The following is a 14,322-nucleotide window of genomic DNA, read 5'->3' as shown; positions in this document are numbered from 1 at the left end:
GATTGGTTTGTGCAAAATTGACTACTCACTAAAAGTACTGTTAAATTACTGACAAGATAAAAATGATATCCTTGTGTATTTTGTACAAATTTTACAAATGATGACCAGCATGAACTTTATTAATTGCAGGCACAGGAAAACAATGATAAATCAACAAGAAAGCTCTCATGTATCATTACAGGGATTTGATCAGCAAATCTCACAATGTCATGGTGGTATTTTCTCTTTCAGCAGAAAATATACAAATATAGATTTAAAAATGAGAAAAATGCTTCTATACAAACACGGTATTTGTTGACTTCGGCGTTTGACGCGTAAGAAGCTTCAAAACCATACAGCAAGGAAAAGGGATGTCACTATCAGACCATCACATCCACCGATGGCCTTGATCCAGTGTATTTACCTGCATATTCATACCTGACAGATAAAACATCAACTTAGCCACAATTGCACTTATCACATAAAACTAATTAAAACAGAAAAATGTCGCAATCCACATTACTAATTATTAAACACTCCTATCAAAATCATCGAGAGTCTTGCAAATTATCACTTAAATAATCATGTAAATACACTGAGTTAAGGTCACTGGAGGAAACATTTTCGTTTCACTAAGTCTCCTCTCATAATAATCCCAGAGTCAAGATTCCTGATGCAGTATAGTGCCCTGTAGATCATCAATGTCATGTCACACACAGTCAAATCTAATCTCTTCAAACATGTAAACCACAGCTGTGATCCGTGAAATGATCATTAAAATGGCAAGGGGAAACCATTAAGGCATTTGGAACATGTCTTTACATTACAAAGCAAGGGCGGACAGCAGCTAACTATTTCAATTTAAGTCAAATATGTACTTGCAGGCTTTGAATTTAAACAATAAGGCAATGCAGAATTAAATTAAGCACAGAATGCATGAAACTAGGAATGAGTAAAGAGATTGGGATTTCTCCATAAAGTAGCTCAAAGAAAGGGAACGGAATCAGAGCAAGTCCTTAGGCAGAAGTTATGGGAATATGGGGTATGAAGACATCTCTAATGGCACATAATATGTAGCAGCCGTTCACGATAAATTTTCTATAAATGGTACGTTCAGCTCACTTGAATGAAAAACAGCAGGATAGACAAGTGTATTTAGTACCGAAACCTGACACTGCAGCTAAACATCAGCCAGTTCTCTCTTCAGTATTAATGTCCTGCAGTAAAAGAAGGAGAAACTCACTGATTTCAACAAAAACGAAACAGGACATTCTGTTAAGTCCAACAGTGATTAACAAAAAAGGTTAGCAGTGGATGGAGCGGCTTCACAAAAAGCCTCACAGGTTTAATCTAGTTCAAGTTCAAGTTCATCAAGGCAGAAAGAGTTGTATAAAGACTAGTATAGGTCTCCACTGGAGGCTGAAAAAATAGAGGTCTTTGTTTTTATGTCTTGTGAAAATTCCACAGCATTGATAAGATTTCCACTGAAATAAACCAGCATTCAAGACATGTGCAGCGTTCCAGTGTGCAGTCAGCCGTGCTGCAGACGGACCGCTGGGAAGGAAAGGACTCTACCAGTCATTATTCTGACATGGTTACTCTGTTCCTAAAATTTCCTGGATATCCACGTAAACTCGTAAATCAGAGCTCACAGGCAGATTCCCTCGAGTGATGAAAGGCTGGAGAGGAGAGAGGTTGGGTTTGATTCAAAGAGGAGGAGCTGAGCAGAGGAACAGACTCCACTGTAACTGGACTCACAATCCAGTTTACATCCAGGTTTGGCTGTTTTAAAGATGGTGTATAAAGATTGGAAATCCAAACACCACTTCCAAAAAACTTAACAAATAGAGGTTTGTTGAAAGTTAAGTGAAGAAGACAAGCAATGAAAACATACATGTTGAACAAATACTGACAAAGGTTTGGCATGGTTAAACTGCTTGTTGAATAGTTTGAAATTCTTTGAAACTATGATTATTAATTCTTGTCTCATGCTTATTTCATATCTCTACTATCCCATAAATCTCTGTCTGTCTGTCTGTCTGTCTGTCTGTCTGTCTGTATTTGGCTCACATATCTAAAGAACCATTCATATTATCAGCACCACTCATGGCATGTGTATTGTTAAGGGCCCAACAAAGTGCAGTGTCGGATTTGGTGTAATCTGGACAAGCGATATGTTGAATATTAATAGAAATTGAATTATCAACTAGAGCTCAAGTGACATTGTCGACCACGAAAAACAGCACGTTCGCGACTACTGAGTCTAAAGTTCATCATCACTGAACTCTGAATAAACAGTTGAAAAGCTCTTTGTGCAGCAGCTGTGTCGTGCCTCCGTGGTTCTGTGGACAGGTCTTAACTTGCCCGGGTTTTTGACCCTTTATCCAGTTTTTGTGCTAAGCTAACCTGAGCTAAACAATTATATGAAGCCATATATTAAAATACGCTGTATCAATTGTGTCATCTCCTCAAATGAATATTTTCCAAAATGTCAAACATTTGCTTTTGAGTGGTTGCATTTAGGTGACTAGTCTGGTGATTTTCTATATTTTTCTTCTTGTCAACAAACCCCAATGTAAACACCAAAACCAACAAAGTACTGTTTGTGTTGTGGCTAATTAGTCTGGGCCACAGAACTCCATTATCCCAAATAGTTTTGGGACAAATTCATTAAAAAAACACATCTCTGGCATCTGCTCTCATCACCATAAATGTGCACACTGTAGTTAATTTTGTCTCAGTGCTAAATTCACCACCCTGCTGCAGCAAATACACACTAGTTCACCAAATGTGCATAAATGCACAGCTGAAAATAGTCCCCAACAGACACTATTTACTCCTGTTTGGGTTATGTAACACCAAAACTTTACCGCCATGGTATTTTAGAAAGTTATTCAGCCTCAATAAAAAGATGGACACAGTAAAGTACATTCACAGGGAGGTGAATTGGAAAAGTATTGACAGATGGACAAAATCATCGTTGGTTTGGGCATTTTCACACAATTAGTTGACAATATCAAAAATATAAAATAATGCCAGCTTCATCCTTCAATGTGAAATGTCATATAATGATAATTATAACACCACCTCACACAATAAATTGGGGATAAGACAGGGTAGAGGCAATCGCTCAATTGTTTTTTATGGTTCACAGTATATAGCGGTGTATAATGGCTCTGGGTAACGACGAAAAGGCTGCTTTGGCGAACATGTAGCCAATATTGTATTGGTACTGGTGTCCAGAACTGAGTGTAATTTACTATAACAGTAAGTTAGGTTCAACAGTGAAGTCTGAATGCAGTTGCCTGCCCAATGAGATCTACAGCACAGACCAATAGCACTATCAGCACTGCATGTGGGTAGTTTCCTTTTGCTCTGTCAAATTTCAAGCATTTTAAGTGTATAATGGACATGAGTTGGTTAATTTACATTGGGTGTGATGCTATACCTCCTCCATGTGTCGGGCTAAGGTATGAGTCTGATCTCTGGATCTGGCGGGGACACATTTCAAGGACACTTTAGCAGAACAGATATTATCAACACCAGGTGGAGAGTTAACTAAACTTTTCAAGATGGCGTTGTCTTCCTCCCTGAGTCTCCTTCCTCATCACTAAGGGTCCTGCTGAACCTGCAGACACTGCTCTTGCTCTCCCTCCTCTCATCCCTGCTTCGTCTGTCCCCGATAGATACTTCCACTGTAAAGTGGCTGTCACTGTCCTCTGCTTTCACATAAGAGGACAATGGCCCAGTGGGTGAAGTCACACCTGGACCCAGTGGGTGGGATTGGGATGTTGGTGTCTGGGAGCTGCTGGGAAACACAGAGGGGGAGATGGGGGACAAAGGGCCTAGAGGGGAGTAACGTCTCAAGGAAACTCCTTTAAGGTTAACTGCGAGCTCCAGAACAAGTTTCCTAGAAGCCCTGGGACGGCAGAGGGGCACAGAGGCTTCCTGTGGGGAGGGATGATGTCTGCTGGCGGCTGAAGAGTCACTCTGAGGCTCACAATGTGGAGTCATGTCTCCTTCCCCACAGACAGGTGATGGCTCCTCGTCCTCTGGACTGTCCGCTGACTGCGAGGAGAGAGGTGAGGCAGGGCTCTCTGGTGAGAAGGGCTGCAGGTCCATGGTGGCTGAGTAGGTGGAGCCTGACATACCCACCACATCAACCTCATCCCCGAGCTGGTCCCTGGCCTGAGGCCCCTGCTCCACCACAGTTCTGTAGCTGTGGAGCCCCAGTATGATCTGTGTGGGTCCAGGGGGATCTAGCAGTAGGGCTTGGCCTCGGGATCTCCCTCCACTGTGAAACAGACGACTCCACATATGCCCGAATCGTCTTCGAGAGGAGGAGGAGGAGGAGGAGGAGGAGGAAGTGGAGCGCCGTCCTGAATGACGTCTGATCTGTCTGCGCATCGCCAAACGCAGGTTCTGTAAGATGGAGGCCTGCAGGAGGAAGAGGGTAGACAGAGGAAGACACAGAGAAACAATGAATCAGATAACCAGCAACTTAGAGCCATATGCTTGTGCTGGTGCAAAGCTACAGCTAAACACAGCACAATGTAATTCCTGTCTATTTTTGTCCTCTTGCACTCCTGGTTCCAAAGCAAGCTGAGGCTGTGTGGGCAGTTTTGAAGTTTATACAGTGAGAGCCTTTAGAGTAGTGAAGCCTGACCTCCACTAAAGCTGTTGGCACATTTTTATTTAAAGCTCAAAGTTAAATCCAAAACCATTTCCTCTGGATAACATCAATTTATTTTCTTGCTGCATAAAGAGCATGATTCTACGGCTCCATTTGGACATCTCACACTTAAAGCAGTAGTAGCTCTACAGCACATGGAAGTGTATTCATGTGACTGAGTTCAACCTCATTAATTGCCTGAAGGAATAGTTTAGATTTCTAGGAAAATTTCTCGTCATATCAATCTTCTCATTTAACTCTTGGCAAGAATGTGAGTAAGAGCATTTACCAAAATCTTAAACTCTTACTTTGAATAATAAACCTTAATTTACAATAGTAGATCTACAATATCAGATAGAGTCAATGTATCTCATATAGATAGTAGATAGATGCCATTTAACTACTATAAATAGTGGATGGATGCCATTTATCTTCCATAAATGGCACATCATATCATATCTTATAAATTACAACAGTTTTTCTGTCAGTTTAGGCCCATTGGTTATGCAGAGAGAGGAATTTGAGTGTGAGGGTCAGGCTTCCACTACAGCCGCTGGTTACCAAAACTGCAAAAATTGGTTTGTCACAGCTGGGTGCTCATATCCAGAGTCACTAGAAAACACACAAGTGTATGATTATGTATGGTTGCACCACCTGGGTGGGGTTATATACTGGGAAATCCTCCACAGGAGGGATGAGACCCTGGGCAATCAGCTGACCATAAGAGGGAGGGGCCTCTCTCTGAACAAACTCTGCCTCCATGCGAGTCATCTGAGTCTCAAAAGCTCTACAGAGGAGAGAGAGAAACAAGGAGGGCACAGCAGGTCAGTAAAAGAGCTTGGGAAGGAAACATGTCTGATAAATCAATTATCTTATTTTGAAAAACAGTAATTTCATCCCTGTAGAGTTTGCAGCATCTACACCATCAACAGCAATAAAACACAATAACAGACTGAGTGACAGTTTACCTTTGAACAGCACTTGTCATAGGAGACAAGGTTTTTTGTGTTTTACTATGATGACATATAAATTCAGGCACAAGGCAATAAATTAATCCAGAAGGAGAAAAACAAGTATGTCAACAGTAATAAAAACTGAATGAAGGACAGAGGTGTTGTGTCCTCACCTGTACTCTCTGTTCCTGAGTGAGTGGAGTTTGAGGGCACAGCCGAGGGCAATGACCAGCAGCAGGCTACACACCAGACTACCGATCAGAGCGGCAGTGATGACTTTCCTGGGTACTGCAGCCAGGCAGTCCCTCTCGTCGCTCCCGTCTAAGCAGTCCTCCTGGCCGTCACACCGCCATGTCTCAAAGATACACAGGTTAGTCCCACAGTGGAAGTTTCCGGGTTGGCAGTCGTAGCAGTTCTTCTCATCCGACCCATCGGGACACCTCTTCTGGTTGTTGCAGCGCTCCGAGGCCGGGTAGCACACTCCAGTGCCGCCCTCACAGGGAAACTCCCCATCTGGGCACGTTGGGCAGGCCTCCTCGTCGCGGCCGGACGGGCAGTGCCAGTAGCCATCGCAGCGCTGGCGTTCAGAGTAGCAGCCCTGATCGCTGCCACAGGGATGCTCGCCAGGAAAACAGTAACCTTTGACCTGGGAGTGGGGAGGAGAAATGCATCACCGTCTAGACACCAAGAAGATGAGACCACTTGACTGAGTGTTTTCTCTACATCTACAGAGCAGTTACTTTCTCTATCGGCCATTCAGATAAGTATTGATTCCTTAAGATAGTTGGAAAAAAGAGATAAAGGTTAAAAGCTTGAGCAGAAGGAGCTTCAAGGAGTTTCAAAACATTAAGTTATGAGGGATGGAGGGACATTTGTCAAAAACAGGATATAATATCACCAGATTGCTCTACCTGGTATGTGGCGTTGAAGCCGTGTCCAGGGCTGTGAGGCTGGGCCATGTACAGTACACTCATCTGACCCCGGCTCGACTCCAGCAGAGCCAGGCGCCTGTTGTTATGATACGACAACACCTGTAAGAGACGCTCCGCCTGCTGCAGCAGGCCGTCGTAAACGTGCAGTGAATCTCTGGGCCCGAGCTGCAGGTCCAGCTGCAGCACGATGGGTTTGGGGTCCTGGGTGTCCAGCAGCCAGGAGCATCTCAGCTCTGTCACGGCGCTGTGATTAGGCCGGAAAAAATCAGGGGAGGCAAAGGAGCCATAGAAGTTCCCCAGACGTTTCCCACAGGTGGTGTCGGGGCAACCAAGCTCATCAGTTCCGTCAGGGCAGTCCCGGGCTCCGTTGCAGCGCAGGGCGGCAGGCAGACACCGGGTGGACTGGACCTCGGTGCACGGTAGGGAGCCAAAGGGGCAGAGGCCAGGCTGGGCTTCAGTGGGGGGAGGGGAGCAGCTGCGTTCATCGGTGGCATCGCCGCATTCATCCTGACCGTTGCACTTCCAGGAGTGAGGAAGACACTTCCCGTTCCCACAGAGGAATTCATCTGGCTGACAGCTGCTCTGACCCAGGTGACCTACAGAGGAAAGAAATGAACAGACTGGAACCTAAAACTATCACTCAAGACAAAGAACTGACATTAACGTATGAGCCAGCATTAAACTGAGTGCAGCAACACTCTCAGATTAAATGTATTCGCCCAAACAGCACTTCATCAGATGCAAAGGGTTTAACACATCAATACAAAAAAAGCAGCCAAAGACGCATGGACAAACACAACACACTTCAAGACTCATCATTAATAATATACTGTAAGGCTTAACACTGCCTAATGAGTTTAGATTAACAGTTTTCAGTCTGGCAGCTAACACCCACTAATTTGAATGCTCTTTGTCTGGATTACTGTAAACCCTGATCCACTGTCCAGGGCCTCAAACTGTAATTTACTGAGAGACACCGAAGGTCACTATAAAATTCCTGAAAACAAGCAGCTATCATTGATGATTCGATATTAAAAAGAAATAGAAAAAAAACATGAAAAAAATTGTAATTATACAGTCAAGATCAAGATTACCCTAACCCGTATCACCCTGTGGCCTGGAGTATTTAGTTTTAGGGTGAGGGTGGGACCGGCTGACAGTGTCACACTGGTCCATGCCCCCAGTTGTAGCTGAAGGTCGACAGAGCTCCATCAGCTCATGGTGGCTCCAAACTGACGCAGATACTCTCACATTGTGACCAGAGCCAAGAGCCCAACAATGTCTAATGACAAGAAAACACATTTCTATAGGAATAAAAACACTGCTGTGGTGGGACTGAGATGGTATTATTATTTAAATAATGTGGCAAATTACTGCATGTAGACATGAAACTAAGCCAAAATACTCAAAGCTCTGTTTTTTCCCCCAAACATTACAATGTAATGTACTTTTATATTGTGAGATGTGAATTATTTTGGTGGATATTCATTTAATAGATTACCATATTATTTCCAGGTTTATGTTTGAGAATTTAGATAATTCAGTTATAAGTAATTATGATATGGTCGTGCACCTTACATGCATGTAATGTGAGTGATAATTAAGTGTAAGAGCCGTTTCAATACATGTCCTCGTTTGGTAAAATATCTTATCATGACATGTTTTATTTGTACAATAATCAATATTTTTCAAAAATGGACTATACTTAATTATGTTTCTTATTTATAATTCAGATGATTTACATTTTGTGCCTCATAAATCTAGACATTTAAATTCACTCTGGTTACAGATTCCTCAAAAGATGACATCAATATCCTCTCACCTCGGATGTAAGAGAGACGGAAGCCCTGAGCTTGCCCAGAGCTGTTGGCCTGAGAGTGGAAGTAGAGCCACACACGCCCCCTGGTGGAAATGACGGGTGGAGGTAGCATGGAGCCGCACAGCCTGGATTCCCCATGCCACATGGGAGTCACCATGAGCCAGTCTCCAGAGCAATTTCCAGACTCCGCCAAGTCAAAGTTACGGAAACTGGAGGAGAGAGTTTATCATTTCAGGTGCTCACACAGAGACAGAACTCATGTGACCGCTGTGTATTTGAGAAGTGACCTTTACCTGATGGTAATGACCTCTCCCTGACCTCCCTGGATATGCCAGCTGCAGTTGACTCCAGCGGGGTAGTTTAAAGGCCACGAGGGGCTGTAGATCACACCCCTCCGCTCCGTGTGGACCTCCGCCTGCTCACTGCAGCCTGCTGGATGACAAAGACACCGGGGGGGAGAGACGGGGATAAACAGATCAGTGAGGTCCATCTCTGCAATCCTTCTGTACATGCTTAATGCCACGGATGAAACACTGACCTGGAAGAAGTGTTATTATTTCTTCATGAATAAGTGAGATCTCACTATGCTGCTTCACATACTGGCATTCTTTTTTTATTTTCTTATTCAGCACAAATCAAAATGAGATAAAAGGCTGAATTTCAATGGCTCTACTAAAGGAGTAGATGTGATATTAGACTTTCCCAGCCTGATTGTTGCACCCAAGCTCTTTCTGTGTTAGCGCAGGAGTGAATGTATTTATATTCGGGATGGGCATAATTAATCGACGATCGATTAATTGATCATTAAGAATTTCGTCGATGACATTATTTTTTCATCGATAAAACTAATGCATGTTCTGTTGCGTAGTGTGAGTCTTGAAGGAATGCAATGGATTTCGCTATGTGGCAGCAATTAAACATTTTACCACACGGGGCAATGTTTGAAAAAAACGCCACAGGCCTACTCAGTTACCTGCGAGTTTCCGTGTATTTCAAAAGTAAACATGAAGAGGTCACGGCGAAGTGTAGCGTGGGACCATTTTGATTTAAAAAATGACTTAGTTCACTGCCAACACTGCGAAGCTGTGTATAAGTACAACTCGGCCAAGACTCAAATGATGTACCACCTGAACAACGCACATCCGACCCTGGTTCGTGGCGGTGCATCCTGCTCTCGGTCTCAACCTAGCATCAACTCGGTGTTAGCACGAAGGAGCTGCGATGCACAAGAGCAGGAAAATTACCCAACGGATCTGCAAGTTCATCGAGATGGATATGCTACCCTTAAGTATTGTTGAGGGCGAAGGTTTTCGACAACTGATAAACTTATTGAACCGGCATATCACATTCCGTCACGACGTACCATCACCAGACTGGTAGAAACGCACTACGAAGAACGGAAGCAGGAGCTGTTAAAAGAATTGAGCACAGCTGAAAGAGTTGCTCTAGTTATTGTTTAACATGATTGTTTTTTATATTATTATTATTATTATTTTATTTTGGGTCAGTTGTGTTTATGAGCACCGGCTTCTAGCTGTCGGCTCCGCTGCTTAAGAGTACAGCAGCGCATATTTGCAAGTGTAACCATTGAACGGATCCCGTTTAACTGCCACTAGAGTTGTTCATCTTGTAATAAAGATCTCAGGAAACACGCTGTGTTTTTTCTATTTTCACTGCATTTTAATATAGCCTATAAATAGTGAATTTTAATATAAAAATATTAATGATTAATCGAAAATCGATCGTTAATTCTCCCGACGATCGATTAAGACATTTTAATCGAATGCCCATCCCTAATTTATATATATATAATTTTTTTTATTTTTTAGGTAAAATAGTTGGGCTCTATGTTTTTTGGCAAACGCTACTCAAAGCAAGAGAAACTAATGACGTTGAAACTATATTCAGCTGCGGATTGACACACATTTGCTGTGCTAGTGAGTAGCATGATGTTGCATGTGTTGAAGGTAATGAAGGAATATGTCACCAAGTGCATCAGTCGGGATCAGTGATGTGTTATTAATAGTCTCTGGACAACAATGGAGCGCTGTGACTCACACAAGAATAAGATGTATCATGAGGCTGCTCAGAGAAGACTTGTTACCAGGATCAATTTAGTGATTTCGATACAAAGTGTCAGTAACAGTAACAGTCAATCACAGTCATTTTTTTACTATTGCTTGTTTCTTTTATCCTTTTCTTTTGCAGTTACTTTTACATTATGTTTTATTATTTCACCTGTTGTCTTTGATTTAAATGATAATTTCTCTGATGCTTTGTATTCTTGTCCTCCTTATTTTAGCACTTTGTAAAGGCTGTTTTGAAAAGTGCTACATAAATAAAGTTATTATTATTATTACAAATCTCATCTGTAAATCTGCAAACTTTCGCCAACAAAACTTTTTAACGTAACCACGACAAATCATTGCCATCTTGAATTTTTAAGAGGGAACAAATACAGAACCTTCACAAGAGAGCTGTGAAAGGTTCTGCATTTGTTCCTTTATTCATGATGAACTTAGAGTTATGCATGCTCAGCAGGATCCATACTGCTACTGCCAGAACGTGCACACACACACACAACTCACTCAGTCATTTTGTCTCTTTTTTTCTCTGATCGATGCCAAAACCTAAATACAATCACTACGACAAGACAAACGACCTTATTGCCTTTCAGCAGAGCTTTGTGCTGATCACACGGGAGCCAAAACCGACGCAGCAGCCGTCAAACTGGCAGCCACGGCAACAGCATCGCCTGCTGCCATCGCACCATCGCCCCAGGGTAACACACAGTGTGGGGTGGCCAAGAGGAGCAGCAGGAATAAGGCCTGTGCAGAGTGCAAGCAATGAATCCTATTGTTTTCTAGTAAGTGAGGATATCAGGATGAGGTTTGGTTTTGATAAGAGAAAGTCTTAAAGCCAGAGGAAGAACTTAAATCGTGATGTAAGCGTAACATAATTAGGAGGGATTTCATTCTCGTTCTTGTGCTGAGAGCTCATCTCATTACTGCGTAACGCCACAGTAAGAGAGACACTCTTAATTAACCAGAACCATAACGACAGGACATTAGCTGAACGGCTCCACCATGATTATCCCACACCAGCACACAGCAGCAGGCCTGCTCTCTCTTCTGCTGAGTGTGTGTTTGTTTCAGGCTTTCCTGATGAATCAGTGCAGTCAGCAGAGTGAAACAGGAGCGGAGGTGGGGTGGAGGAATCCTTAAGAACTCAGTGATGGATATCGACGACCCAGACCAAGTAAGTACAGCTGCACAATGTTGCAATCTGGTGCAATGACTCTTGGGTTTTTGATTGTGGGGGGTTGAACATCCCTTTTGACGGATTCTCGTGACAGCAGGTCTACTGCACCACATCTTTTATGATCGACAATAAATCTAAACAACAGTGTGGCTGCTAATGCTGTTTCTTCTGCCTTGACACTCACGGTCAAAATAAGCTGATGGTGGCATGAAATCTTCAGGATCTTCTAGAAAGTTTAATTCCCTGGTTTTCAGTCTCCTTTTGTGTTTGGGTTGATTAAGCTGCTGTTTTAATTTCTACCAACATTTGAACAAATTAATTTCATCATCAACAGCAACAGATGTTCAAAGAGAAATCATCTGCACCAGTTTAACCCACAGTAGTCTCAACAGACCAGAATGCACTGCAGCTACAAGATATTTTATTTTTAATCCAGACACAAATTAAAATACTTGTGTGCAAAGCTCTTTTGTAAGGTGTAATATGCCAAACTTGTTATTTTTAATGCATAATATTTTATAAGCTCTTCATGTTTTTAAGTGACATCATTAATTCAATTTAATTTAAAGCAGTTATATAAACACTGAGGGTTAAATTAAGTCTGAGCAATAAAACAATATCAATAATTATCACAGAATATCAATAGCAATTTAACATAGGTTCAATATCTATATATCGATTATTGCCCAGCCCCATAGGTTAAATATTACAATATTTCCCTCTGGAATGCAGTGGAGTCGAGGTATAAAGTAACAGAAACTCACGTAAAGTACAAGAACCTGAGACTTGCAGAGTGCAATGATACTGTTGAGGAGAGAAAACCTGCAGGAGGATTCAGGTTTATTACCGTAATAAGTGCTATAACTTTTCATTGTTGTTGTTTTCAAAAACTACATTTAATTCTGTGTGTCTGTAGTGAAATAAAGAGACACTATCATCACTATGATGAATATCAGGTTTTCTGCTCTCTCAGCGACAGAAGACTGAAAGAAAGACTAAAGATGAACTGTGTGTGTGTGTGTGTAACGAGAGAGAAGAAAAGAGACGTAAATATTCTTCATAGTCAAACAAGTCACAACATGATGTGGTGGATTTTTCAGGAAACCTTCCCTCTTCACATACACCGTTTGTACTTCAGTCTTTGTGAGGACACTCGGTGACATGATGAATTATTGCTTGACCACAACCGTACAAGCGATAATCTGACCCCATACCTAACCTTAACCTGAACCTTATACTAACCCTTACCTTAACGTAACCCTAGCCTGAACATAACCCTGAACCTAATACTAACCGCATTCTAACATAAACCTAACCCTAACCTGAACCTTATACTAAACCTAACCCTAAACATACTACCAACCTGAACCTAGTCCTAACCTAACACTACCCTGAACCTAACCCTAACCTAAACCGCATTCTAACATAAACCTAACCCTAACCTGAACCTTATACTAAACCTAACCCTAAACATACTACCAACCTGAACCTAGTCCTAACCTAACACTACCCTGAACCTAACCCAAACCTAAAGCTCATTCTAACCTGAACCCTAAAACCAAGTCTTAACCCTCAATCAGCCCTTTAAAGATGTTTCAAAAATTAAGGACTGGCCAAACTGTCCAAAAGGTCTAATTGTCAAACTGGTCTTCACAACTTGTTGCCATGAAAACTCACACAGACAGACACACACACACACACCTTTAAAAACACTTTGATAATAGAAAGAGGGGAGGGGAGGGGTGGAGGGAGAGATTGAGTGGCTGCAGAGAAGCAGTGATGTAATGCTGATAGCAGCATCACATTTGTGGAAGAGCATCCATGTTTCCACACACAGCCTGATCATTTAGCCACCACAGATCGATAGCCCCACAGGTCTGAGCAGGATGATACCCTCATCTTCTCACTCCGTCCCATCGCCACAGTGGAAACAGGGCTGTCTCACACCTCTTCATCACAGGGACACGGGACAAAGCAGCGGGCTAAAGGACAGGCTGGTATCACTGACACAGTGGACTGCTGAGACAGGCTGGTATCAGAAGCTTTGTGAAGTACGTGCTCCTCAGTGGGGATCCAGATGCGAACAAACACCAAGGGACACAACATCTGTTCAATGACTGTACCCGAAGCACCAGGAGCGAGCCCTGCTGTGTTTCCACCAGGGTACAGGGACGTGCACACATCTCCATGTCAACATCTCAGCAGAGAGGATGCATTGTTTTCTCTCTCTCTCACCTGCACAGGGCAGAGCGGAGCGGAACCACATCAGCCCGAGCAGCAGCTGCCTCACTCCCATGGTCCTGCGGGGACGGCCGCTGTTATCCGGAGCACAGGTCCAGCGGTTTGCTCCACATCTGTGTCCTCCAGCACAACATCTGTCTTCATCTCACACACACACACACACCGCACACACCGACGGTTCCTCACTGGGAAAAGCCCATTGTGTCCTTTGCAGAAGCAGCCGAGACACCGGAGTTAAGTTAGCGGAGGCATGTCACGCGACTTCCGGTTAATGTCTTCAAAATAAAAGCTACCAAACCAAGAAAGTGCATATAAGGACACTCGTTGTTAACCCGTATTCAGGTGTTATAAAGTTTATTTTCAGTTTGGAGTATTGGGTCTGTGTGATCTACCAGGACAACACACACAATAAATACTCAAAGAAGGGCTGCAGTTATATGACTTCTAAGAAGTATAGGTATATAA

General features: G+C 42.8%; 1 protein-coding gene across 1 annotated transcript; it reads right to left on the bottom strand.

Moving 5' to 3' along the window:
- Positions 1–101: 101 nt before the first annotated feature.
- Positions 102–14,084, bottom strand: lrp3 (low density lipoprotein receptor-related protein 3). Its single transcript, XM_035158282.2, has 7 exons — positions 13,852–14,084; positions 8,649–8,787; positions 8,359–8,564; positions 6,516–7,132; positions 5,778–6,250; positions 5,306–5,438; positions 102–4,416 (listed from the first exon to the last, which is right to left on the bottom strand). Exons 1-7 carry the CDS (start codon positions 13,910–13,912, stop codon positions 3,547–3,549), a joined length of 2,499 nt encoding a protein of 832 aa, XP_035014173.2. The 5' UTR covers positions 13,913–14,084; the 3' UTR covers positions 102–3,546.
- Positions 14,085–14,322: the final 238 nt, after the last annotated feature.

This window comes from Hippoglossus stenolepis, chromosome 1, assembly GCF_022539355.2.
Source record: "Hippoglossus stenolepis isolate QCI-W04-F060 chromosome 1, HSTE1.2, whole genome shotgun sequence".
In the NCBI taxonomy this organism is placed as follows: Eukaryota; Metazoa; Chordata; class Actinopteri; order Pleuronectiformes; family Pleuronectidae; genus Hippoglossus; species Hippoglossus stenolepis.
The sequence above is the reverse complement of the archived record's forward strand: the minus strand, read 5'-3'. Positions and strand labels throughout refer to the sequence as shown.

Coding starts and splice junctions, on each gene's coding strand:
- lrp3 (XM_035158282.2), bottom strand. CDS start 13,912: ATGGGAGTGAGGCAGCTGCTGCTCGGGCTGATGTGGTTCCGCTCCGCT. Junction 8,788..13,851: donor CTCCGCTCTGCCCTGTGCAG/GTGAGAGAGAGA, acceptor TTTGTCATCCAG/CAGGCTGCAGTGAGCAGGCG. Junction 7,133..8,358: donor CCGTCTCTCTTACATCCGAG/GTGAGAGGATAT, acceptor TTTCCTCTGTAG/GTCACCTGGGTCAGAGCAGC.